We start from the raw sequence: 26,708 nt of genomic DNA on the forward strand, positions 1-26,708 counted from the left end.
TCTCGCATGCCTACTTTGGTCTTGCAGGGTCAAACAATGGCATCAATGTACTGAATCAATCACCGTTGTTCATCAAACAGCTGAAAGGCCAAGCTCCTCGAGTGAACTTTTTTGTCAACGAGAAGGAATATCAACATGATTATTGCCTTGTAGATGGAATATATCCAGAATGGGTAGCGTTTGTGAAGAAAATAACGATGCCACAATTAGAGAAACACAAGTTGTTTGTTGCACATCAGGAAGGGGCAAGGAAGGATGTGGAACGCGCTTTTGGTGTTTGGCAAAGTCGATTCTCTACTCTGCGTCGTCCTGCACGATTGTATGATCGGGACGATATCAAGAATGTCATGATGGCTTGCATCATTCTTTACAATATGGTAGTCGAGGATGAAAAAGATGAGGCGGCTAATATTCTTGATTTAAACGACGAGGCGGACACATTCATTGTCTTACCAACAGTGTTCACTCATGGTGATATACCCGTATTCGTGCAAGTGCTACAAAGGGATGCAAGAATCCGGGATCGCCTGACTCATAGGGCACTCAAAAATGATTTGGTAGAGCATATTTGAAAAAAGTTTGGACCAAAATAGAACACCATAAATACTTACTTTATGCACCCCTGAGTATAATTCGATGAATTTTAATGATAAATTTTGGCACTTTATGTATGGACTCAGTTCAAATATATGTCCATATGATTTATTTAAGAAATTTTAGTTGCTACATACATACCACAAATAGGCTACAAAGTTTACATACTACTCAAATCCTACTAGTTATTAAATGAAGAGAGCTAAGCTACAAAAAACTAAGAACCTATGCATTGAAGAGTTTGGTTGCCAAGTCATTTATTATACTTAGCACCTCATCTAAACAACCATGCAATGGAACCCGCCTGAAGGCGACGTACGTACGGCGGCCGCGACCGAGCTCGGTTCTCGAGCAGGGGCGGCTAGGTTTGGATCGTTGGGCGTATGTGATGAGCGTCATCAAATTAAACATGGACATACAGTCGTAGACGGCCGACAACGTCAGGACTCGCAAGGGCGCCGTGCGTACGTCGATCGGGCGCACGTTCGTTCGCGTCTGACTCGAATCCGAACCCGCCGAAATTGCAAAAGAGTACCACAATTTGGGCCGTATTCACAAATTGGTGCCATCTTTCAAACTTTTTGCAAATACATACCACGATACAGGTCGTATGTTTCAATTCTTGTATTTGTACATATAGATGCCCTTTCTGACAGATACGGCCCACCGGTCAGTCCCTTAAAGAAAAAAACGGCCCGGACCGCTGCGGTTGGGGGAAAACCGGCTCTCTCCCTCTCAATGCGGCTCAGATCGGCTGGGGGAAATCCCTCTCGCAGTCGCATCTCTTTCCCAGCCCGACTCCCTCTCCTCTCTCCCGGCCATGGCGGCGGGCACTCCTAGAAGCATAGTTGGTGGTGACGGTGACGGCGACGTCGAGGGTGACGGCGGCCACATCGAAGTAGCTTGGGGTGGCGGCGACGACGACAACGACTCTTACTCGTCCGATGGCGAGGGCTCGTGCGAGTTCTCCGAGCCTGCTGTGTCCAAGGCGGGGATATTGAGGCTAGCACAGATTTGGGTGGCGAATCCATGTACAAGCCATCATTGGACGTCTGGGATCGGCGGCGTTGAGTAAGTATTCTTGATAAATTATTATTAGGGTCAGATTTAATTAGTTCTAGTTTGTGAAATTTATAGTATTGGGGAATTAATGAAATGGGGATTTAGGGTTAGATTTAATTAGTTCTAATTCGAGATTCTGAAAATTAGGGTTACATTTTGTGTCATGTGATGTAAATTTATCACTGACAAGTGCCATATTTTTGAAATTTATATAAATGGGGATTAGGAATAGGAATTTAGGGTTAGATTTAATTAGCTACAGTTCGAGTTTCTGAAATTTAGGGTTACATTTGTGTCATGTGATGTAAATTTATCCCTGACAACTGCCATATTTTCTGAAATTGTAGTTTATATCCAGAAATTTGGGATGTTGCCATTCATTTTCAAGATCTGGACAGTTTACAGTTGACAGTTTACAGTTGAAACTGTGCGGTGATGATATTTTCCTCTCTAGTGTGGTAGAACTGATGGAGACACGAGGCTATTGAAGCACTGACTCCGTGTATTTTGATAAAGACGTAGGATTAGATGGTCTAGAGAAAATAGATACCAATACTAAGTTGCAACAGCTCAAGAGGCAGCACAAGGATGCCAAGTTGCTGATTTTGTCAGTGTACAGGGGGAGTGCACCTGTCATTGAAGATGTGTCTGTGACACAAGAGAGCCAAATTGTGGTTGGAAGACAAGAGAGCAAAAATGAAGGAAGAGAGCGGAAGGGCAAGCTCAAGCTTAAAAAACTAGTGGAAGAAGATAGTACTGATGCATCTTCATTTGATTCCGAGGGTCAAAGAGATATTGAAAATGATCCTTGCTTCATGTGGGAGTATAGGCCAAAATAAAATGATGGAAGAGGGCTTACATTAGAAGAATTTGAACAAGAAGAAAATGAAGGAAGAGGGCTTACATTAGAAGAATCTGAACAGGAAGAAACAAATGATGATGAAACAGATGGCAGTGGACTTGATGATGAAGTGCTACGAGAGGTCTTACATCATTATGATGGTGAAACATATGTGGAAGATTTATTTCAGTTGGATGAGGAGGATCATGTTGTTCAAGAAGAACACATTAGTGAACCTGTCATAAAGAGGAGGAAACTGCCATTGGGTGGAGGACCCACAAGCAGGTCACATTCCAGTGCCTTACAAATATTTGAACCAGATTTTAAACCCTCATCAGATGAAGAAGAGGAAGGTTTCCTTTAGGAAAGTGATGATGATGGGTTTGAGCCAGATAGTTTTGTACCACCTAAAGGAAGGAAGAGAGGGCAAAGAAACAGCCACCTAGGAAATGGTATGATGAAAATAGGGAAGACCACATAATCAATTATGTCTGAAAATGTGTTTCAGAGATCAGCAGCAAGTCAGGGATGCTTTGTTGAGTTTGCACATCAGTCAGAGTAGATCTTTTCAGTATCACGGGATTTCAGATAAAAGAATAATTGTGAAATGCAAAACAAATAAAATATGCAAATTCTTTATGGTGGTAGCAGTTATAAGAGGAGAGAAAATATTTGCAATAAAGAAAATGAGATTGCAACAGACTTGCCCTACTACTACAGATAAGAGTAGGGTCACTTCAAAGTGGCTTGCAAAGACATATGAGCCATTGTTTAGATCTGATCTCAATACTAGCATTCAAACTATGATTGACAACTAAACATAAGTCATAAAGCAACAACAACATAACTCAACATAAGTCAAACAACAACACGACTCATTCATTCATCTTATCACTTCATCTTTTCATTGAGCAGCTGGTTCCAACTTGAGTTGCTAGCAACTTCTTCAGTGAGCTTCTCATTTGAAATTGTCATACAAGCAAGTTCATTCTTCAACTTGGTCACTTCATGAGTGATTTCTGCTTCTGAATTGGCTAGTACCTCCTGTAGGTGACTGATCTACAACTGCATGTTCCTCCTCTCTTCAATCATCCTCTCATTTTCTTTCAAATGGTTGCACTTTAGATTTTGGATCGTTTTACCTTGAGCTCTTGAAAGGTTCTGGAGAATAACATACTTGTCATTAAGCTTCTGGTTATCTCCCTCTTTTCTTGCTATCTCTGCCTTCTGCCCTTCAAATTCTTTTCTGTACTCAGTGACCACATACAAATGCTCTTTAGTCCTAGTTTCTTGGGCCTGAAAAAGGGTGTCCACATGTTTAGCTAGTTCCTGAAATTTATCTTCAAGACTCTTCTTCTCACATGTCAAAGTCTGAATTGACACTGCATTATTCAGATTGTCACTCCTCCTGTAAGCTTTGGCATCTCCATACATTTTCCAAAGCTTCAACAGGGCATTCTGCATTGGTATAGGCCAATATGGATCAACCCATTAAACAAATCCACAGTTATCAGCTCCCTGCAAATTAAACAATACACAGAGCACAGTGAGCATAGCATATTAGCTTTGAAGGTGATAAATAGAACTGTGCAATATTTACTAACAATTCTATTAGTCAGTCATTCTATTAAACAATACTAACCGTGCAATATTTACTAACAATTCCAACTGTGCAATATTTACTAACAATATTTACTAACCATTCTAACTGTGCAATATTTACTAATAATTCTATTAAACAAGATGGCAGCACTAATCCATACCTTCTCAGCACATGCGAAGAACCTCCTCCGAGTGCTGGTTCCTTCAAAAGCTACGAATCTCTTTGTTGCTTTGCCATGCTTTTGGCTGAAAACCATAAGCTCCAACTCAAGCCCTGTGTAATCCTCGTCTTCAATGCTATCAGGAATCTAAAGCGAGCAAAAATCAGGAATGAGAAATACTATAAATCCCCAAATGCAGCAGGCTTAGAACATTAACCCTGACCCTAACCAGACTAGAGCCCTAACCCCTACCAGAATAAACAATAATCACCAAATCCCCTAAACCCCAAACCAGACTAGAAACCCTAACCCAAACACTATATCCCCAAATGCAGCAGCCTAGAACACTAACCCTAACCAGACTACAACCCTAACCCCTACCAGAATAGAACCTAATCCCCAAATCCCGAAATGCACCCGACTAGAACCCTAACCCTAGCTGCGAGCACTCACCTCGTACTTCTCGTCCTCCTGACTATTTTCGCAGAGCATTTGGGAGTAGTCTTGGCGGTTGTCGTCGCTGCTTTCCTCCTCATACTCCATGGCGGGGCGCCGACGGCAAAGACGGCGGAGACGGCGAAGAAGCGTTGGACAGAGGAGAGGGAGTCGGGCTGGGAAAGAATGCAGTGCGAGCGGGGTTCCCCCCAGCCGATCCGAGCCGCATTGAGAGGGAGAGAGCCGGTTTTCCCCTAGCCGCAGCGGTCCGGGCCGTTTTTTTCTTTGAGGGACCGACCGGTGGGCCATATCTGTCAAAAGGGCATCTATACGTACAAATATAAGAATTACAACATACGGATTGTATCTTGATATGTATTTGCAAAAAGTTTGAAAGATGACATCAACCTGTCAATACGGTCTGAATTGTGATATTCATTTGCAATTAACTCGAACCCGCCTCGTCGACGACCCAACGGTGCGCGCACGGCCGGATTAAAAAGGCGTACGGCCGCGTCGAGTTTGGTGCAAGGAAACCACACAACGTTGCTGTCGGGAGTCAAAACGTTCTGTGAAAATACCAAACCAACTTTGAACGATTCTAACGTTCCATCCTGGTCCTATCGTGGTCTTTGCTGGAGTAGCGGTGTTTTGGATTTTTTTTTGTTGGGAAACCGGGCCCATTACAGGGGTGACGGAGGACTCGTGACTAGCGCTTCCGTTTTCCACACTTGGCGTTAAGTCGGTATTTATATTTTAATCCCTTATAAAGAGATGAAAAACAATCACTGTAATATAGATCAATCATTGGTCAAAATAATCTTCTTTCTACTTTTTTCTGTTTATCTACTTTTGTTTGTTCGACTACTTCATCCACTACGCTTGCTCTCGTTCCGCAATCTCGGACCAGACTTGTCGGTAAAGTTACAAAACACTTTTATCACATCGCGGTCACATGCTTTAGGGGCATGTACATTAATTTAGAAAACGGTTGTTGTCTATAGCAACAGTCCACCTTAACTATAGACAGAGGTAAAAAATACCCCATACAATAGATTGTATGTTTACCTGTCCATAGCACATTACAATATGAAGGAGTAAAAGACTAATCCACCGCTTAAGGACATAGTTACATGCAACTTTATAGACGGCACACCATACAACGGTAGAAAGCCATTTGTAGCGACCAGATTTCTAAGACTACAGATGGTTGGTAATTATACCGACGGACTATTTCTCTATCTTCATTCTCTCTCGTCTACATCATCTAACATCTTAGTTGTCTTCCCTTCCAGACAGCTGACTGGACATTGACTCGTGACTCGGCTCGAATTGACTCTAACGAATCGAGCCAAGCTTTATTTTAAGATCGTTATAGGCTGAGTTAAACAAGCCAAATTCATGAGTATTCGTGTAGCTCGTTAGGTTTGGTATAAAAATCAGAGCCATCCATCGTCATCCTGTTACATGTTTATTATGTACATGTTACATTCTAAATTAATATTTTAAGAAAGAACTAGGCCGAAAGGGGGGAAGAAAACCCCTTGCCGTAGCTCATAGTGGGTGAGGAGATTCGTACCCGAATGGACTGAGTGAAACCTTGTCTCACTAGTCAGTACTTTCGGGAGAGCTCCTCGCTTTTAAAACGAGACTATCTAAGACTAACCTTTAAAGGCATATTTTTATAAAAGAGTTCTCTAAATAGCTGAGTCATCTAATTTTTTTAACATAATCATAAATGTTTATGTTCGTATCTATATCATGCTTAACAAGCTAAACGAGTTAGCTCGCAAGCTATGCGAACCGAGCCAATCTTGAATTTGAGCTCGTTATTACAATGGGTCGAGTCAAGCTAGCTCTTTTAACGAAACGAGCTCTAGCAAGTCGAGCTCGGCTCGGCTTGAATTTCACCAAAGATGTTAGTAGAGTTCTTTTTTTATTGAAATAGAAAATGCAAGAGTTGAATACAGATGTGTCGCTCCGTACCCGTATCCTACGTTGGCGGATTCAGCAACAGGCACCTGTCGCACGATCTCCCAGGAAACAAACACCAGCCTATGCCTATCTCGTTCTCAAAAAAATAATAAAAAACTTGTGGATAACTCTATGTGTGCGCGCGACGTGATCCAAACCCATGGGCCCGGCACCGCGTGGCGCCCATCGTCTCTCAAAAAACACACACACACACAGCAGAAGCACGAGTGAGTGTACGTACATGGGCGGCAGCATACCTACGTACGGCACGCGTGTTCCGTTCCATACGTAAGTAGGTTGGGTTCGCCTCACGCCTTGGTGATCAGATTACTAGTTTTCTTGGTCCATCCCCGTCGCCCTCTCTCTCGGCGATCAGCATTCAGCAGCAGTAGGTCCTCCTCAGGAACAAGAGAGCAGAGCACAATGCGCCCGGCACCGCCAGACCATACGATCTATCTACTACAGGCAGGCAGGAACGTTTTCCAACGGAACTGCGCCAGCCACAGCCAGGGATGGATACTAGTAGTAGCATAGCCAGGGTTCTGCGCCCGATCTGGCACAGAACGGCTGTATCCTGTATGTAAGGTTGAGGGTTAGTTAAGATCCGGCTTAAAGTAAGCAAGCAGCAAGCCAGCAACACACAACATATATGCAGCCCGAAGCCCCGAACATGCGGTGCGGGGTACTGCTACCGGTGGGGCAGGCAGGCTATGCGTGACTGACTGACTAATAACACCAAACCCAACCAAGCAAAGCCATTTCAGTCCTGATTATCTATATATAGAGAGTAGTCGTCACGTGTGGAAAAGAAAACATGCTAGCACAGTAGCACCACTGCCCATTGTTTTATATACTAGCACTACACGTAAAGAGACGGACCCGAGATCGCATCCGCGTGGCCGCTAGTACAGAAGCAGCAGCGACCAGACCATCAATCTTCAGCAGCAAGACAGACGGAACAATCAGAGGAGGAGAGGAGAGGAGAGCATCACGGTTTCGTGATACACGATGCGCCCAGCTGGGACGACACGTTATAACGAGCCAACGAACGAACCGCCGGCTCGCCCGCTTTTTTTGTTTTTGTTTTGTTTTCCGTTCTCTCTCTCTTTTTTGCTTGTCTTGGTCGCTCTCAGCGGCCTCGCACCGCACCGCACCGCAGCACGCATCCACGACGCACCTCCTTTCTCCGCCTCCCTCCTCTACCGTCCTCCCACCCCCTCCTCCTCCTCGTCCTCGATCTCTCCTCCCATCCACCATCCCGCAACGACCCATGCGCCGCTAGCCAAGCCATGCAGATGCAGCCCCACCCGGACCCCGCGTCGCGCTCGCGCCCGCGCCCGCGCCAGGAGGAGGAGGAGGAGCACACCCCGCCGCCCCCGCCGGAGCCCATGCCCACGGAGGAGGAGGCGGTGCCCAGCCCGGATGCGGACGAGGTGAAGGACGCGCCTGCTGCTGCGGAGGCGGATGAGGAGCAGGCGGAGGCGGTGGACAGGGACAAGGAGGAGGAGGAGGCCAGGGACGGGGACGAGAAGGAGGCGGAGGAGAGGAGGGGCAGGGGGCGGAAGCGAGGGAGGCGGCCCGGGGCGCCCAGGGGCCTCGTCATGGTGAAGCGGGAGCTGCTCGCGCGCTGCATGACCTGCCCGCTCTGCAACCGCCTCCTCCGCGACGCCACCACCGTCTCCGAGTGCCTCCACACATGTGAGCACCGAATTCTCCTTCCCGTCCCTCCTCCACCTCCTCCTCTGCCCCCGCCGCGCCACGATTCGTCACGCTTAGTTCTCCCCCGACGTCCCTGATCTGGCCAGCGCATACGGCGCCTCCGGGACGTGGGAGAGATTCGGCCCCTGCTCCCGCCGGCGTGACCCCTGGACGGACGTGGGCGCTCGTCCGCTCCACCGCGTTGACGCCTCGCGCGCGCTGGGATTCCGCTTAATTTACTACGGCTTGCCGTGCCTGGCTAGTTTAGTTCCACCTCATGCCGTCTGACTCGTCGTCGCTGCCTCTGTTTTACGTGGCCTCTGCTTCTGTTCATCGGCTATTGATCTGCATGGATGCCATGCCAATCTTAAACCTGCCGCCTCCTGGATCGCTGCCACTTTATCCGGTTTGAGTGCTTGCCATGATGCCTCATTCATTCATGACCAAGACTTGATTACACATTATTTATTCTTCTACGATTCGTCCATGTCGATGTCGAGTCTCTGTTTCATTTTCGGACTAGAAATAAGTGACGCCTACTCAGCATGGAGGCCCCGTGCGATCTCGGACTTGCTTCTGCAGCATTTCTGTTGTTTCTTCTTTCCTGGGTAACCGTGATACTACTTCTTTTCATTGTTTGTTCCATGGTATGTTCTACAGATATGTCTCTGACCCTATAATTAACTATTGAGCTCAGTGCACAACAGAGTAATATATGTTGTGGGAAGCTATTTTTCCTCCATTTACTTCAGTTGTTACTAAATTTATTTTCTTACGTTGTTCGTTATTTCAGAGCTCTAATTTTGCATTTGATGCAGTTTGTAGAAAGTGTATATACAAGAAGTTTAATGACGAGGAGGTAGAGTCCTGCCCAGTATGTAACATTGATCTTGGCTGCACTCCAGTCGAGAAGCTTAGGTATGCTTATGCTTACGACTATCTACTCCGTTGTTTCCACTTTGCTTGTCGATGTATGTACATCTTAGGGTCAATGTAACTGCGCGTGGTACCACCAGTTTTCACCTTATCGTCAAGTTTTCTGGATATCTTTTTACCGCAAAATAACTTTGCGTAGTTAGTACTACATGTAGAACTTGTTAGCTCACTTCAATTTTCGCTAGCAAAGTTTGAACACAATAGGAGGTAACACACTGGGATAAAGTGTACAAATTTTGCAATCTGCGCTGGAACTTAGAAACCATCTGCATAAATCCGGTGGACACATAGATTTTTAAGGGCCCTTACATCTTAGAATTCTCGGCAACACAGCAAGCAATTTATATGATTGCTGTAATACCCCAATGCTGTTTGCTTCAGTTGTATGCTTTCTACACTGATGATGATGCAATTTGAAATCATATGGGCCTATTTCAGCTGTAGGCTGCTGTGTTTCTGATTGGCTAAATTTGTTGCCTTTTATACAGACTAGGATTTTTGTGCTTAAATTCTTCCAATCTGAATAAAGATTGGCTCTTGGGCTCTTCAGGATAAGTAATTTGAAGTAGAGATTCCCACTTGTCATAATGCTCTAAAAGAAAGCTTGCTCCGTTTCTTGTTTTGCTGCGGTCTCTTTTTCAGTGCTTTGATGCCAATTTCCCCCCTCTCACTTAACTATATTGGACTACTGGTAGACTGTGAAAGTCTTGGTTAATGGCAAGTTCATTCGTGGCCTGCGAAAACAGTCAGTTTGCCATACTCATAGTTTGCCTGTTAAAATGAGCTGTACCATAATATACACCTACATAGTTTTGAGAAGATCCTCGCACTAATAGTATGTCAATCTTGATGTTCCATGACCATGAGTCCAGTCTGCAGTACCCGCTGTGTGAGTGGTGGTGTGCGTACCTGCATTGTACTTGGTAGACGGTGTTTCTAAAAAAGACCATAACAGTATACTTTTTTTCTTTCTAATACATGTATTCCTTATACTTGTATTTGTACATTTTCTGTATTCAGAGCTGACCACAGTCTGCACGATGTAAGATCCAAAATCTTCCCCTTCAAAAGAAAGAAGATTAAGGCTGAAGATGTTGCATCTCCTGATTCACCTCCTAATAAAAGGAAAGAGAGATCCATCTCTTCATTAGTGGTCCATACACCTAGATTAACACCGACAGGATCGACTGGACGGCGGACAAAGGTAGTTACCAGGAAAGCTGCTGCTGCGTTGCATGGCCTTGCTCCTACCGTTGACAATCCTGTGAAAAAGGAAAACAGTGACAAGAGTGCTCATAGCTCAAGCTTGCCTGCTAATTTGGGCAAAGTGCCAAAAACAAAGAGACAGGTAAACGAACCACACCTTAGTATCTTCATGCTAGCTGCGTTAGAGTTTTTTTTAGAAAATACAGACTAGTTGTGTTGGAGTTAGCTGTGAAATGTGCACCGAATTCCCAAAACAACAATTGGTTATTAGCTAGAAGACTGTACACCTCGGCTGTAACTTGAACCTTTTTTCTCCAGATATTGTCAAATGCGGAGGAGGCATCTAACTGTTCCAGCAATAAAGATACTGAAGATGATAGTAAGGACATGGCAGATAATGCTGAGCTCTGGAGACCTTTAAATTGTCTGGTCGAAGCTGCAAACAGGACAAAGTCCTTTAGGTCGAGTTTACAAGGTTCAGGTGTTAAAAGAGAGCAGCTTAATGGTTCTCCCAGTAGCACAAATGGTAACAAAACAAACCCAAAAGAGCATCCGAAGAAACCCAAAACTGAGGATGATAATAAAGATGCTCCAGTTCCAGCAGTGACGCTAAAAAGGAAACTTAAAGGGGCTGGGCGGAGAAGGAGCGGACTTCGAGCTCCAGCCGATGGGGATCCTGATGGGGCACTTAAGCAGAACGAAAAGAGATTCAACTGCATATGGTTTTCGTTGGTTGCCTCACTCGAACAGTAAGCATGATCAGTTCATCACACTGTCACTTTGTTTTAAATTCAGAAGAAGCAAGAACACACACATTTGTATCTTATCTTCTTCTTGTGACACTATAATTGTCAGGAAAGGAGACTCACCTCTACCACAGATACCTTCACACTATTTGCGAATAAAGTAAGCTCGTATTTATACCCTGTTTTTTGTAGATCTGAGGTTAACAAGTCTTGTTTAAATTTATAAGCTGAGTTATCAGTAGATATATGCTAAATAAGCACAAACCTCAGTAACCTTTTTTCGCCATGTCTTGACATGTTGATTGCTTCACATTGAAATCAGACGTTAACCTTTTAAACAGCACCATAAGCATGCATTTGTGTTATTTCTCAACTATATCCTGTGAAAGTTCCCTGTGGCTAATGCACTAATCGTTTTACATCAGAGATGCAAATATACCCGCTTCGTCTATCCAAAAGTACCTCGTGCAGAAACTCAGTCTCCCAAGTGAGTCCGAGGTAAGAGCCACATCTGTGTCATACTCATGTATGATGTACTCCCTCCGTCCCAAAATAAGTGACTCAAAAGTGACTCTATTTTGTACGTACTAAAGTTAGTACAAAAGTGAGTCATTTTTGAGTCACTTATTTTGGGACGGAGGGAGTATAAATTACTGTTTTATGCACAGCTGGAATTTTTTTGTATAAATGACCGAGATTTGAAATACAAGTTTCTCTTCTCATCTGGTTGTAGCAGAGTTACCTCATTTCTACTATCTGTTTTTTAATATGGTCCACTTCTTGCCATTTGAACATTAAAGTTCACTTATCAAAATCCATGTTATATTGATAATGGGGAGTGAATTCGTAAAACCTGAGTTTGTTGTCTAGGTGCTTTGCTGAAATATGCCGATCAATAATAAAATTTGAAAATTTGCTTCAATTATTATTTTTAACTGTTGGCTTTCAAATGCTCATCACACATTACCATGCAATTGTTTCACCGCACATGATATTTTCACTCCCATAATAGCAACCAAGCCTAGCTCAGTTAGTGGATGTGCAGTCCCGCCACCAAATAGCTTTGAGTTTGTGGCATGTGCTTATACTTTACTAAAAGAACATGTAGTTCATCCTGCATGCTGTTCATAACTTTTTTTAACATTTTGCACAAGTATATGTCAGGCCAGTTTTTGGAACTCTGCATTCCCCTGTAAGTCCAACTGGGCATGTTCACTCGTCCAAATAGTACTTAATCTTCATATTTACAGGTGGAAATAAATTGCTGCGGGCAGCCAGTGAACCCTACACAACCTCTGCGCAATTTAGTAGAGTTGTGGCTGAGGGGGCGATCACCGCAGGCAACACAGGCCATTGTAGGCTCCCCTGCGGAAGAGTTTGTGATGGTGCTAAATTATGGACGGCCAAAGGCCATGGAACCTTGAGTGCACCGTAATGATTCAACCCATTTCCTTTCGAAAGGTCAGGTTTTTTCTGCCATAGCCAGCCATTTGCTGGGCCAATGGAAGAGGTTGTCGAAAGATGAAGTCCCCGTTGGTACACAACGTCGTGATGTGGCTGGCTCCCTCGACAGCCAGCCCTCGGCGACATATTCATGTATTCATTCATGTTGGTAGGTATTGTTGTTCTTCGATTCCATTATGATATTTTTTTTCTTATTTATTATACACCAAAGATAGATGAAAAATGATCTTTAGATTGGATATAAAGAGAGGGAACAGTCTCAACCATTGATGCTTCTGATTGTAAGGATGACTATGACTATGAGTGGATTGGAAATTGCCATTTGGTCGTGTCATAACTTGCTGTGGCGCGACATGTATTTTAATGGATACTCCTAAAGAAGACCTGCACGGATGCTAAATTAAATGCTGTTATAAAGATGTAGGTTGTAATTGGTACTGGTGTTTTGGATTCTACAATGTTGGTCTTCCTAACTTTGGAGTATCTCCAAAGACGAGTCAAAGAATTTCAAAGTCAACTTTTTATCCTGAATCATATTTGTTTTTTAGGGCAGTATCCTGAATCATATAGATGTTCTACTTTTATTTCTTTCTGAGGAAGTCAGAACTATTTTGTCAATGTTTCATGCATTGCATGTCAATGAAGTACACCGTACGCATGGATGGAGGTTTCAGGAAACAACAGACATGGGTTCAAAGTTGTAAATCATGTGGTAATAACTGAATATATGGTTGAAATTCTAGCATAATTTATGCATTGTTTAAGGGAAACCAATTGCATGGAAGCGGAGTGCGGGAAAAAACTAAACTAACAATGCAACAAAACAAAGTACATATATGTCAATTACACAAAAACTTATGCAACAATTTTACTGGTTGTATGGAACATAAACTAACCTTTAATGTGGCTGGAACACAACACTTGCAACAAACCCAAAAGAGACCCGCACAAATAATCCATTCTCGCTGCAACATAAAATACGAATAATTAAAACCACCACATCAAACACAATACTCGTCCTGAAAAACAACCATTGCTTGTTACTCACAAGCATGTTGAAGACCGGGAGCACCAGAGCCATGTAAGAGGCCTCTCGGAGCAATATCGACATGGGCCCTGTTTGGATACTCTAACCGGGTTAGAGGTTAGAGTTAGATTCTAACCCTCAACTAACCCTAAACTAACTCTAACCCAAAAGGTGTTTGGATAAGAGGGTTAGATTGGCAATAAATGCCCTTTCTCAATCATTTGGTTACTTTTGTCCATATTCATTGTCGGATTTGGTGTGGCCGATCGTTGTGTGGCCTTCTCTTCGGAGAAACTGTTGGAGTGCGCCGTCAGATGCTCGAGCGAGGTGAGGTCGTCGAGCACGTCCGGGAGGCGGCCGGAGAAGCGGTTGTCGGACAAGTCCAACGAGGTGAGTTGTGTGAGCTCGCCGAGGCGTGGGCTCAGCTCGCCGGTGAGCTCGTTGGATGCGAGTGAGAGCTTCCTTAGCCCGGCGAGGCCGAAGAGCTCGTGGGGGAGGACGCCGGCGAAAGAGTTCGAGCCGAGGAAGAGCTCCTCCAGCCACACGAGGCCCGCGAGAGAAGCTCCCGGGATAGGCCCGGCGAGGCCACGGCCGGGGAGCCGCAGCGCCGTGACGCGACCGGTGGCGCCGTCGCAGCCCACGCCTTCCCAGTCGCAGCACGAGGCGCCGGACCATGCGGTGCGGAGGAGGGCTCCCCCGCCGCCGAGCTCTCCGGCGAAGCCCCGCAGCGCGCGCAGGTCGTCCGGGTGACACGGCGTCGCGCTCGCCGCCGGGCAGAGGCTGGGGCGGGGCGGGGCGGGCCGCGGCAGGGCGCGGCGGCCGGCGGCTGGGACGGTGAGGAGGGAGCGCGACGGGAGGGACGGGGGGTTGGTGGGAGGATCTGGTGCGGTAAGGAGTGATTTTTTTTCTTTTTTTTTTGTCCCCACCTAACTCTAACCCAAAAAAGCACCTCTTGGGTGGGTTAGAGTTTTTGGGTGGGTTAGATGCATCTAACCCAATCTAACCCTACCTGTTTGGATTTTTGAGGGTTAGATAGCTCAACTCTAACCCAATCTAACTCTAACCCTGGGATCCAAACAGGGCCATGGCTCCATTATGAGCTAGACCGCTGGAGCTCCAAAGTTGGTGGCTTAGCAATCCTGCACACCGCTGACATCATTGCCCTCTTCCCACTCTCTATAAAGAGAGGAAGAGCAACAAGCACTAGTAGAAAATGGTCCATTTGTCCCGGTTCCAGAGGTCCATTAGCCCCGGTTACGGAACCGGGACTAAAGGGTCGAGACTAAAGCCCAAAACCTTTAGTCCCGATTCCTTTACCAACCGGGACAGAAGGGCCTGCACGTGGCCTCTGCGGGGAGCCCAGGCAGGAAGGCCTATAGTCCCGGTTGGTAATACCAACCGGGAGCAGGAGGTGTTTTTTTTGAATGGGGGTTTTGGAGGATTAATTTAAGGGTTTCATATTGTGTTAGCTAACTAATAGAGAGAAATGTCCTCTCTTTCTTCGTGATGTAGAAGTAATGACTTTAGCAAGTTATCCTCGGTCTCTTAGGTATTGTGGCGTACCGACCATTCATTTACAACATCTGGGCTAATGAACCCAACGTCGAAGATTCATCCACACATGATCTAATCCGCTTTCCTTCCCCCAATGATATAATAACCAATCACGATCATAATAACAAATCATCATGATAATCATGATCAACATCATCATCATATTAATATAAAAACTCTTGCATCACTATAGCTAATAATCATCATAGTCATTACCACCAACACTATTTAATCATCATTTTTGTCAATGAGACATCATATAACAAAAGTTGGCCACTAGTCATAATCACAACTCCTCCTCCTCATCATCATCAACTATAACACATTGTAGCACATAATAACACACTGTACCTAGGGCCTACTTCCCTCTCATAGGACCTACTCTACCCTCTCTTAGGTAGAATATCATAAAACAAGACAGGCCCTGACTCTCCATTATGGAGAATGGAGATCATCTTGTCTCCCATTCTTGGCCTACCCACAATGTTGCTTCCAAGTAGCTCTCTACGATTGACCATACATTTTTTCCAATATTTGATTGTCATTTCATCGGTTTTAGAAATCCAGTTACATCCCACATTGCCTTGCGACAAAAAGTAGCAGGAAAATCCAGTTACAGCCCATCCCCACCACACACATGCTCGTCCCGCTGCATCCCGCCGTGGTAGTCGTTATCAACAGTAGTGCCTAGCACCTCCTTCTGGCCTAAACCTTGAAGCAACATCATCGTTGGTCATGACAGTGTTGTCTCCACCCACCCAGTTGCAATGGACCACTGTTGCAACGTATAGGTTGGCATGGCAGCACCGTCATCATAGTCCGTCTCCTACAACACAGCTCCACCGAGGGGCATGGCAGCAGTGTCCCCATAGCCTACAACAACGCAGCTCCGTCACTGACGTGGCCTGTTGGCATGCAACACGCTCCCGTAACCTCCACCACCGGCGTGACATGTTAACGTCTCGTAGCCTCGCCTGCTGCAACGCAGCTCCGTCGCCGGCGTGGCAACAGACGTCGTCGCGAGGTGTGGCGAGATTTGCAGCACCATATGCTCCTCCCGCTGCATATGTGAGCTTTGCAACACCGGCCACACGCCATCCACCCCCCTCCGCGCAAGGTCGACGACACTCGTGCAAAACAAGCCGACGGAGGTTCTGCATGCCAACGTGGATGCTGTAACTCGTCCAACATCTGCTTCGTTGAGGCCACAGTAAAATAGGTGGGAGTAAGAGATCGAGGTTGGAGGCGAATGAAGAAAAAAGTGAGGTTCTCGTTCAGATAGGATGGAAACGAGTGGCTCACCTTGTGGTTGGGGATAAAGACACGCGGTTCATGGGCCGTGGGAAACGCGTGGCGCACGGCCGACGCAGCTGATTTACGAGAAAATCAGCCGGTTGTTTTTAATATTTTTCCTTTGGCAAACCCTATAGGATTTGAAAAGTGCACAACATTCTAATTCTATGTTTTTTTCTATTTATAATACAAAATGGTTTTAGAATCTGGCGAATCAAATAGACGCTACCTACGTTTGTTCTCGCAGGTTAACCTAGCTGCAGTCCATTTGTGTTCTTTACCATCACACAAGCAAATCCAACGGCCCATATTTCTCCATCTCTCTTTCGTCGCTTTTCTCCAGTCCTCTCTCAGCCCCCTACTGCTCGAAATCCAGCAGCGACGGCCGGCGCATCTCACCCTGGGCCGACGCCGACGAATTCCGAAGGGAACCGGAGATGCAGCAGGTAGGAAAGAGGCAAACCCTAGCCGCCCCAACCAGATCCACCCATGGTCAGGGGCTGTTACTGTTCATCGCAAAGAAAGAGTTGGCTGTTTCTGTCGATGCTCCATCTCTTCTCGTGCGTGCTTCCGATCTGATGCGATTCTTGCGGTGTTGGGCGGATTGATCCTGCAGGGCGATGGCACGGAGGCGCAGGTGACGTGGGATGACCAGCAGAACATCAACCGGTTCGGCCGCCTCAACAACCGCCTCCACGAGCTCGCCGACGAGATCAGGCTCGCCAAGGTTTCTTTCCCTTCTGGCACCCCCCCTTCTGTTTCTCAGATGCTCTTGTTGTATGAGTTGTTCAATTCGCTTCCATTGAAAGAAAAATACGAGATTAGGGCTTTTGCCCTTTGCAAGAGGGGCTAGGAGGGTCCAGGGCTATGGTACTTGAGGGTGTCTCAAGGTTCTTGGGGTTATGGAGACAGAGTTAATAATATGATTCCAGGGACTCGCAAATGCATTCCTTGCAGTATGGCATCACAATCTGGTTTAGTCATTTGATGATGGGCTTTTCATGCCTATGATAGTTTAGGTGATGAGATTTGCTAAGGCCAGATTTATATGTTTGTAGATTATCAATTATGCAGCTCATGAATACTAACATTAAAAACTGAGAATAGTACAGAGTTCTTGTTTGCAACGCTTGGGAGATTTTGTGAAGTGTTGATCAAAGAACTAAAGCTTCTTGGGAAGCTAGGGCGATTCTGTGTACTACAAAACAAACCCTACCTATGTCTTCATAGTTTTTACCATTGCCAATTCCCTTGGTTTAGCTTCATATGTCTATTTTTTTAGAATACGAATTAATGAACTACCACACCCAAGAAACGGGGCATTGTGGATTTGGAGCCTAAGTCAAGGGTTCGTTTTTTTAGCAGTTGGGATTACAGTTGTGAAAGCTTCACATAGATATAAGCAATGACCCAATAGGACTTGAGAGATTCTCTAATCCATCAGTAATTTTGTTTTGCCGTCTGTGAACTTTCCAGTGACACAATGGCATGTGTTACTATGCTCCTCATGATTTTGCTAGATAAATAGGGAAAAGTGTTAGGAAATACTCCCTCCATTTACAGATATAAGATGTTTTGAATATTTCAACATGGACTACATTCGGACTGAAACGAGTAAACAAATACACTAAAAGGCGTATGTATACATCCGATTCAGTAAAAAGATAGAACGTCTTATATTTGTGAGCGGAGGTAGTAGTATTGATCAATGCCTTGGTCTATCTAAACCTACCTTCTGAGATGCCATGTAAAACATTGACACGAGTCGTAAACTTTGAAATGCCGCTGGAAAGGCCGTTCTATTTGTTAGATATCTAGCCATCTAGGCATTTTAAATACCCAGTTTATCTTATAGCCATTAGGCATTTTGAATATCCAGTTTATCTCAAATTGAGCTGCAGTCAAGTGCTTTGCATGTGCAAATGAGCAATGAAAGATTGCCTAATGAGGATTTTTACTCATTCGGAAGACCAAAATAATGTGACCGCAAAGTCGACATTTTTGGCTGTGAATCTGTGATCATGGCATGTTTGTTTATAGGTCCGAGTATCTGACATGCCATTGAGACATCCAGTGGCATTTTTCAAAATTTTAATCTTTGCTATGACATGTTTTTGATTTTTTTGATCTTCTGCTACCAAAGTTGGCTGCCAAATATTTGTACAGTACAGTAGGCTCATTTCTGATAGAACCATAGATACTACATTTATAATTGAAATTAAAACGCTGCTTAAAGAACCATACATAAATGTCATTTGCCTTTTCCCTCTATGTACCAGGAAGCAAATGAAAACCTTGAGGATGCGGGGAATGAACTCATCTTGTCTGATGAAGATGTGGTGCGTTTCCAAATTGGGGAAGTGTTTGCCCACATGCCAGTGGACGATGTGGAAACTAGGCTAGAGCAGATGAAAGAGGATGCGGCTAAGAAGTTAGAGAAGCTGGAGGAAGAGAAGGAATCCATCCTTGCCCAGATGGCCGAACTGAAGAAGATCCTCTACGGGAAATTTGGAGAGGCCATCAACCTGGAGGAAGATTGATGTCGAGAACCGGAGCTGCCTTTTTAGGTGTCAGGTCGTATGACACCTGTTCTTGTTCAGGTGCTTTGTTCTTCTCGCTACATTGTTTCTCGTGATGATTGTTCCCCATTATGCATTGGCATGGTTGATCTCGGTTGGACTATAGATTGGGGCTGGTTGTCCAGCAGAAGCCTGGGGAGAGTAGACGTAAATGGGCACTTGAGAAACCAATGAGGGGATGTTTACAATGTTTTAAGCTAGTGAGTATGGTTTGAACCTGCATGATTGTATTACATGAAGTCATTAGGCTTTACATGTAATTTTCTTCAGATTCCTGCAGTGTCACAATGGTGTGATTAGGGGACCGCAGGAGCTGTGTTTTTTTAGGGGTAGGAGCTGTGTGATTAGGTCGTGCCTTGAGTTTCCGTGTGTGCGTCGACTGGCTAGGGGCTGCAACGCTGCCTGGTGTGCCTGTGCTGGGCTGACTTGTTGTTGCTGGGCCTAGGCTGTGTGCTGTGCTAGGTCCCGGGCATATAGCAAAATATTTTGTACATAGGTGCTCCCTCCGTCCCAAAATTCTTGTCTTAGATTTGTTTAGATATGAATGTATCTAGTCAAATTTTAGTATTTAGATACATTCATTTCTAAACAAAGTTAAGACAAGAATTTTAGGACGGAGGGAGTAATAGCTAAAAAAAAGGCATGCCCCGGACCTGGGCCCTGGGGCAGCTCAGCCCCTTCCTGTAAGGATGTCTTAATAAGTTTATAGTTAGAAAAAGGAGAAATAGCAAATGATGGTTGGTTTGTCAGCTGTTTTCTTGACAATTTGGAAGTTCAACAGAAGAGTGCGTGCTTTGAAAACGAGCGAGTGGATTAATTATTATTAACATGATAAATCATTGGTGTACAAAAATGTTCAAACTAATTAGCAGATGAAGTCTTTTGTCATGGACGACGTTTTGGGATTGGGCAAATTACAGCTGACTGATGGCAACCCTGAAGATGAAAAACGAAGATTATCCTTCAGGTTGCTGGAAAGATGTCTTTACCGAACTACTATATGTTGCTTGAAATAGTGTCCTTTTGATGTAATACGATAGAAAGCTTGATGTCATGTGCAAAGTCCTTGATTTTTCTTTTCTTGTGCTGCTCCCAGCATAGGGGCTCTCCTTCAGTCTCCATGCTACGTACAGCATTTTTCTTAAGTAAAACAGTTTTGCTAAAGCATATCTAGTTGTGCCTTAAGTATTGCACATCTAAGTTTTATGCAGATATTTTTTGTTCTTTTTCTTTTTTATGTTTGATTGAGTCGCTTAGATGTGCCTTGGACAGAGAGTGAGCTCTCATTTTCATATTTTTGGAGAATATCTGGATACTATTTGGGCAACTTGAGCTTGACCCAGAAACAGAGGAAACAGAGGAGCTTGCAACGCCCAAACTGAAGATCACAACAATGCCTGAGGTTTGCCAAGAAGAAGAAAAACAACGGAGGGCCGGAGGGAACATCACACCATCGACTTCATTATTGGGCAAAACAAGGGATTTTTTCTGCACACGACGATGCATTGACCGGTAGCCAGCTGAGCTGAGCTTCCGCATGCCGATCAGACCCGTCGTGCACGCACCCTTATTGCCTTAATTATTCATGCACCGGCACAACTCTCTGTCACACACACACACACAAGCTAGCTCCGGTGTAAGCAAGCAAGGATAGCACAAAAGCATGAGGTCTCGACGACGGACGTGCTCAGATCAGATGGATATGCTGTTCGGGATGCCCCTGGCGGTGAGCCCCTCGGCCTGTCCCGTGTGGTCGGAGGTGTTTGGGTAGAGCAGCATGTATGGGAACTTGGCCGGCCCGGTGCGGTTCTTGAGCTGCGGGTCCGAGTTCATGGCCACCACCTGCTTCTCGATGCCCTCCAGCTTCGCCCCGAACCGCTTGAACGCCTCCAGCGCCTTGGCGTCCGACGTCCACGCCGGCGTGTCGTGCTGGCCCAGGTAGACCTCGTCGGAGGAGTGCTTGGAGAGGATCTCCATGAGCGAGATGCCCACCAGGGCATGGAACTGGCTGGTGATGGTGCGGATGAAGGCCTTCTCCGGGTCTCGCTCCAGCTCCGCGTACTCCTCGCTCCCCTGCACCGGCATCGGCCTCCGGCTCGCCGACGGCTTGTTGGGGTGGTAGCCCGAGTAGGGGTACTGCCCGAAGTTGACGGCCGCGTGGAGCGCCGACCCGGTCCAGATGATGGTGGCGCACGCCTTGATCAGCTCCGCCACCGTCTGCATCTTTGGCCACCACGCCGCGTCCTTGAGGTCGCCGTGCCCGACCTCCCTCACCTCCTTCCACCACGCCTGCAGCTCCACGTCGCCCTGCAGCACGCCGTCGTTGGGGTAGTAGATGGTCAGGTAGTCCGACACCCACTGCTCGATGGCGTCCCACACGGCCAGCCCGTCCGTCGCGTACGGGTAGTCCTTGATCAGCAGCCGCACCTTGTGCGGGCTCGATGCGTCCTCCACCGCCATGCCCCTACATCATCATCAACCATCAAGATGGATTAATCATTTTGATCAAATCAAGGACCGTTTCGTCAATTATATAATGTAAAAATGTTGCACCTCTTGATTAGATCGGCGGGGAGAGCTTGTTCGGTGAAGTTCCAGTGCTTGTAGACCATGGAGGACATGGGCATGGCGTGCTTGTGCGGGAACACGGTCATCTCGATGACGCCGCCGGCGTTGATGAGCAGCCCGCGCGCCCGCGCGTTGATGTTCATGGTGTCGCGGTAGTGCGGGTGCAGGAGCTTGTAGACCGGGTGCGTGACGCTGAGCTGCCTGTTGGTGGCGATGACGAAGGGCTCCATGACGGCGTGCGTGTTGAGCCAGTGGCTGATGAGCTGGTGCCACCCGTAGTCGTTCACGGAGGCGTAGGCCTTGGCGAGTTGCCATATCCAGCCCTCCACGCCGGCGTGCTGCGGCGTGTACACGGCGCTCTTGGCGGTGGTCAGGTCGCCCTGGATCAGCGGCGAGCTCAGCTCGATGGCGACCGGCGCCAGCGTGCCGTCCCCTCGCAGGAAGAGCAGCGTCCTTGTGGCGTACACGAAGCTGGCGTCGAGGTTGTTGATGTCGATCAGGAACGGCATCAGGTTGTCGTGCTGGTCTACGATGTAGAGCCTGTTGCCGGCGAGCGCCTGCTGCACGGTGAGGCCCTCCAGGCTCTTGGCCACGTGCTCCTCGGTCATGGTGCTGGTGTGGTCGCCGTACTTGCTCGGATCCAGAGTGCTCTTGGGAGGGAACTCCTGCACACGCGGTCAAAACGGTGTGAGTATTGATTAGTGACATGTATGGACGATTTTGTTCAATGGCCGGTAGATGGAGTGGGTCACTCACGGTGAGCCGTTTGATCATCATGGGGTTGACGCCGGCGAGCATCTCCCTGGCGAACTCCTCGTCAGTCATCCACGCTTTCTGGTCTACCTTGATGATCTCCGGCTTGGGGAGCTTGAGGAGGAAGTCGCCGCCCTTGGGGATGAGGTCCTTGACGAGCTGGAGCGGGAAGCGCTTGCGCACCTCCTCGAGGGCGGGGATGTTGGGCAGCTTGATGCCGCCCTCGTAGAGCTTTAGGATGTCGGCGAAGGAGTCGAACTCGCCGGGGGAGAGGTCGACGTAGGTGCGGATGGCCGGTATGATCCCGTCCACCAGCGCCTTGAGCGTGTAGCCCAGGAAGTCCGACTGCTTGAGGTGGCCGAAGAGCTCGTCGCGCGGCACGTAGACGTTCTGCACCAGCGGCAGCAGCCGGCTCTCGTGGTCGGGCTCTGCGTCGGCCACACATGCTTGTCAGACCAAGTACACGTTATGGGGAGATCGAAAGGAAGGAGACACGCACTGCTGTCCGAGGGCTTCCGGCCGGTGCGGCAGCGGCGCGGGTAGGGGAGGTCCTTGGAGCCGCCGAGGACGTCGCGGGAGTCGCCGAGGTCGTTGTAGACGTCGTAGCGGTAGACGCGGTCGTGGTCCAGGTAGGGCCCCTGCTGGTCGTCGCCCCTCAGGTTCCGGAGCTCGTCGTCGCGGTACGGCTTCAGCGCCGGCGGCATCTGGTGCGGCAGGTACGTCTGCGGCACGTATGTCCCAACGGAACCGACCAGTCAGGCAACGAGCAAGCGAAATCCATCGTACTAGCTACCATGGAGTGGTACTCGTATAAAATGCTCACGTCGTTGGCGAAGAAGACGCGGTTGTGGCGGTACTTGGCCTGCGGGTAGACCCATGAGTTGGCGACGAAGACGATGGTGCCGCGGCCGGGCACGTTGTCGAGGGTGATGGTCTTGAGGAAGAACTCGGAGGCGTGGTTGTTCTTGACGATGATGGCGCCCGGCACCCCCAGCTTGTCCACCGACCAGTCGAAGGTGACGGCGAACTTGTTCTCGCCGGTGGTGATGAACGGCAGGTTCGTCGGCAGGAGCCACTGCTCCAGGTTCGCCTCCGCGCCCACCTTCCCGCGCCCACCGTTGTCTGCTCGACAATTAATTAGTAGTAAGGTAAACTCCTCCGTGCGTCATGTCTCACATTAGTTACTCCATTATTAAGTTATTTTTTGCACGTCCCTGTCTCTCAAGCTCAAGCTCAAGCATGCATCCGTAACCATACGTGCATTTTAGTTCTTTATATATATTATTTGCTTGGTTCGGCCGTGAGGATGCGGATCTGCTTCCGTTTTCCATGTATCACAGTGGCAGGGATTACAAAACGGGGAGTGGCGAGTGAGTGCTCACTGTGGTCGACGTTGGTGGAGCTGATGAGCTGGCAGGTGACGCCGCGGCCGAGGAGCTCGGTGACGCCGTCCATGACGGTGGCGCCGAAGTCGTTGAAGTCGAGCGCGTTCTTGCGCATGAGGACGACGGAGCCCTTGAGGTGGGCGCCCCGGAGGCCCCCCGTCAGGTCGCTCACGATGCCGCCGACGCCAAACATCTTCGCTCGATCTCTGGGGAGTGTGGCACGCTTGCTAAGTTAGCTCGCTGTGGTGCTGCTGTGTGAGAGCTCCAGGAGCGACCGGGAGGCCAATTTATAGATGCGCGAGGGGGAGGGTGTGATGGCCTGCCACTGCGAGCACTGTGTGGACGCTGGGAGTCCGGCCGGGCTCTACTGTGGCCGATAAGTTTTGTTTATTATTCAGGGGATCAAGATCAAGATAGGATTTCGGTTGTATATGCTGCGTGCATCGGGATGGCGTGGGCTGATTGATTATTGCGGCATCAAGACAAATGCATCAGCTCAGTTGTGTATAGACTACAGAGGAGGAGGGTGGCATGCAGGCAGGTGGAGATGTCCGGATCCCGGAGTGATCTTCCTCCCAAAATATTTCGAGTACACAAATAGCGGAGAGCGATGTTATTTTTAGAACAACTTCAACCGCGCGATTCAATCAAATACACGTTTTATTCTTTTTTATTTGTTTGGGTTGGCGTTTTCGTTCCCAGTTGTAAATGAATTGGTTGCGCGTTTAACACGTCGACCCATTTTCCATCCATGCCTAACAGTTTACAAAGGTAAAAAATGATTCGTAACCATAGATCATGTCAACGTCAAGAGTTCACGTCGGTGATATGACAACGGCCAACATACATATGCCAACCTATAAAAAGAATACATCGTTTTTAAGCTGGACACACTTACGAGCAGGTCGGCATACATGCCAGCACATAAAATGAGAATGTAGTTTCAATATGTCATCTCGTTCGAGGTTATCAGGCCCGCACACCATGTTATGGATCACTCATCTTCGAGATTGGGCATGTCGGCCTATGTCGGCCTGCATCTTCTCGAATCAAGATCGCTTCATCGGAGACACCGTGCTCAAGTTCATCTTCATGATCTTGACTCCCTTCATCATGCAAGCGAGCCGGACTTCTCTTGCTCTAGTAGTTGCTTTGGTGGCCTCGATCTCTAACATCTTCATCGGCTTCTTCGTCCTCAATGCGAGCTTTTTTGTTTTGTATGTCCATAGAGCCCCTAATCTGCTCCATCTTGTCTTGCTGGCGCTTCTCCTCTCTTGAATCCTTGTTGGGGCGATGCTGCACGCGGTCGCGGCCTCCTCCCCGGCCTCTTGCTCATGTCGGCGGTGCTTCCTCCTCGCCGATTGGACGGCGCGCTCCTCACGCGTCAGAACCTTCTTCTTCATGGTCGCCGTCGGCCCTTTGTGTCCGCCCTTGGCAGAGGGGGGACCGATGGAGGTGAGGGAGGCGAGGCCGGTGACGACGTTGAGAGTCGGCGCGTCGTTTTCCATTACGTGCGTTAGTGGGCGTACTTTTTTTGGGAGAATGAAGGAAAATGATGGCGCCGTACCACCGACGGGCGGGCCAGGTGAAGGAGAAGGGCGGAAGTCGTGTGCGTCCTTCTCTTATTCGCGTTGACGCAAATTTGGCTCAAATTCAAGCCTGGAATGGGTCGCAGGCGGATAAAAACAAACGCACGTCCGTTTGAATCGGCACGATAAGCTGCATTCTATATCAGCGGTGATCCAAACGGACATACACAGATGTAATGGATCGTACGGTTAAAGTTGCTCTTAGATAATGATTTTACTTTAGAAACATGTTGTTCACGTGTTTTGCTCCACGTAGTTATCCTGCCTCACACCATACTACGTAAAGTTTTAATAATACTAGCTGGTTAGTAGAAATAGGATTGGTCGTGCGTTTAACACGTTGACCCATTTTCCATCCATGCCTAACAGTTTTCAAAGGTAAAAAATGATTCGTGACCACACATCATGCCAACGTCAAGAGTTTACGTCCGTGATATGACAGTGGTCGGCATACATATGCGAGCATACAAAAGGAATACACAGTTTTTGAGTTGGGCACACTTGCCAGCAGGTCGGCATACATGCCACCACATAAAATTAGGAAGTAGTTTCACCATGTCAGCTCGTTCGTGGTTATCATGCTCGCACACCACGTTATGGATCATCCGTCTTCGAGATTGAGCATGTCGGCCTGCATCTTCTCAAATCAAGACCGCTTCATCGGTGACACCGTGCTCAAGATCACCTTCATGATCTTGACTCCCTTCGTCATGCAAGCGAGCCAGACTTCTCTTGCTCCCGTGTTTGCTTTGGTGGCATCGATCTCCAGCATCTTCGTGTGCTTCTTCATCTCCAACGCGAGCTTTTTGTTTTGTATGTTGATAGAGACCCTAATTTGCTCCTTCTTGTCTGGCTGGCGCTTCTCCTCGCTTGAATCTTTGTTGGGGGCGATCCTGCACGCGGTCGCGGCCTCCTTCCTGGCCTCTTGCTCATGTCGGCGGTGCTTCCTCCTCGCCGATTGGACGGCGAGCTCCCCACGCGTCAGAACCTTCTTCTTCATGGTCGTCGCCTGCCCTTTGCGTCCGCCCTTGGCAGAGACGGGACCGATGGAGACGAGGAAGGCGAGGCTGGCAACGGTGTTGAGAGTCGGCACGTCGTCGTCCATGGCGCGCGCTAGTGGGCGTATTTTTTTAGCAGATTGAAGGACTGAAATGGGTCGCGGACGAATAAAAAACAGACGCGCGTTCGTTTGAATCGGCACGATGGGTTGCATTCTGTATTTGTGATGATCCAAACAGACA

The 26,708-nt window shown here is 47.5% G+C and overlaps 4 protein-coding genes across 4 annotated transcripts; 2 read left to right on the forward strand and 2 right to left on the reverse strand.

Moving 5' to 3' along the window:
• Positions 1–3,988: 3,988 nt before the first annotated feature.
• Positions 3,989–5,045, reverse strand: LOC123397126. Its single transcript, XM_045091793.1, has 3 exons — positions 4,714–5,045; positions 4,261–4,407; positions 3,989–4,015 (listed from the first exon to the last, which is right to left on the reverse strand). Exons 1-3 carry the CDS (start codon positions 5,002–5,004, stop codon positions 3,989–3,991), a joined length of 465 nt encoding a protein of 154 aa, XP_044947728.1. The 5' UTR covers positions 5,005–5,045.
• A 2,693-nt stretch (positions 5,046–7,738) lies between these two features.
• On the forward strand, positions 7,739–13,152 carry LOC123452147 (E3 ubiquitin protein ligase DRIP2-like). The gene is made up of 7 exons (XM_045128744.1): positions 7,739–8,367; positions 9,186–9,285; positions 10,324–10,651; positions 10,828–11,258; positions 11,365–11,415; positions 11,681–11,753; positions 12,506–13,152. The coding sequence occupies exons 1-7, from the start codon at positions 7,959–7,961 to the stop codon at positions 12,677–12,679; spliced, it is 1,566 nt and encodes a 521-aa protein (XP_044984679.1). The 5' UTR covers positions 7,739–7,958; the 3' UTR covers positions 12,680–13,152.
• Positions 13,153–16,896: 3,744 nt separating this feature from the next.
• Positions 16,897–19,441, forward strand: LOC123452150 (probable prefoldin subunit 4). Its single transcript, XM_045128747.1, has 3 exons — positions 16,897–17,039; positions 17,210–17,320; positions 18,873–19,441. The coding sequence occupies exons 1-3, from the start codon at positions 17,031–17,033 to the stop codon at positions 19,131–19,133; spliced, it is 381 nt and encodes a 126-aa protein (XP_044984682.1). The 5' UTR covers positions 16,897–17,030; the 3' UTR covers positions 19,134–19,441.
• A 1,166-nt stretch (positions 19,442–20,607) lies between these two features.
• On the reverse strand, positions 20,608–24,251 carry LOC123452148 (putative linoleate 9S-lipoxygenase 3). The gene is made up of 6 exons (XM_045128745.1): positions 23,876–24,251; positions 23,317–23,615; positions 22,993–23,215; positions 22,497–22,921; positions 21,726–22,405; positions 20,608–21,636 (listed from the first exon to the last, which is right to left on the reverse strand). The coding sequence occupies exons 1-6, from the start codon at positions 24,069–24,071 to the stop codon at positions 20,865–20,867; spliced, it is 2,595 nt and encodes an 864-aa protein (XP_044984680.1). The 5' UTR covers positions 24,072–24,251; the 3' UTR covers positions 20,608–20,864.
• Positions 24,252–26,708: the final 2,457 nt, after the last annotated feature.

This window comes from Hordeum vulgare, chromosome 5H, assembly GCF_904849725.1.
Source record: "Hordeum vulgare subsp. vulgare chromosome 5H, MorexV3_pseudomolecules_assembly, whole genome shotgun sequence".
NCBI classification, from domain to species: Eukaryota; Viridiplantae; Streptophyta; class Magnoliopsida; order Poales; family Poaceae; genus Hordeum; species Hordeum vulgare.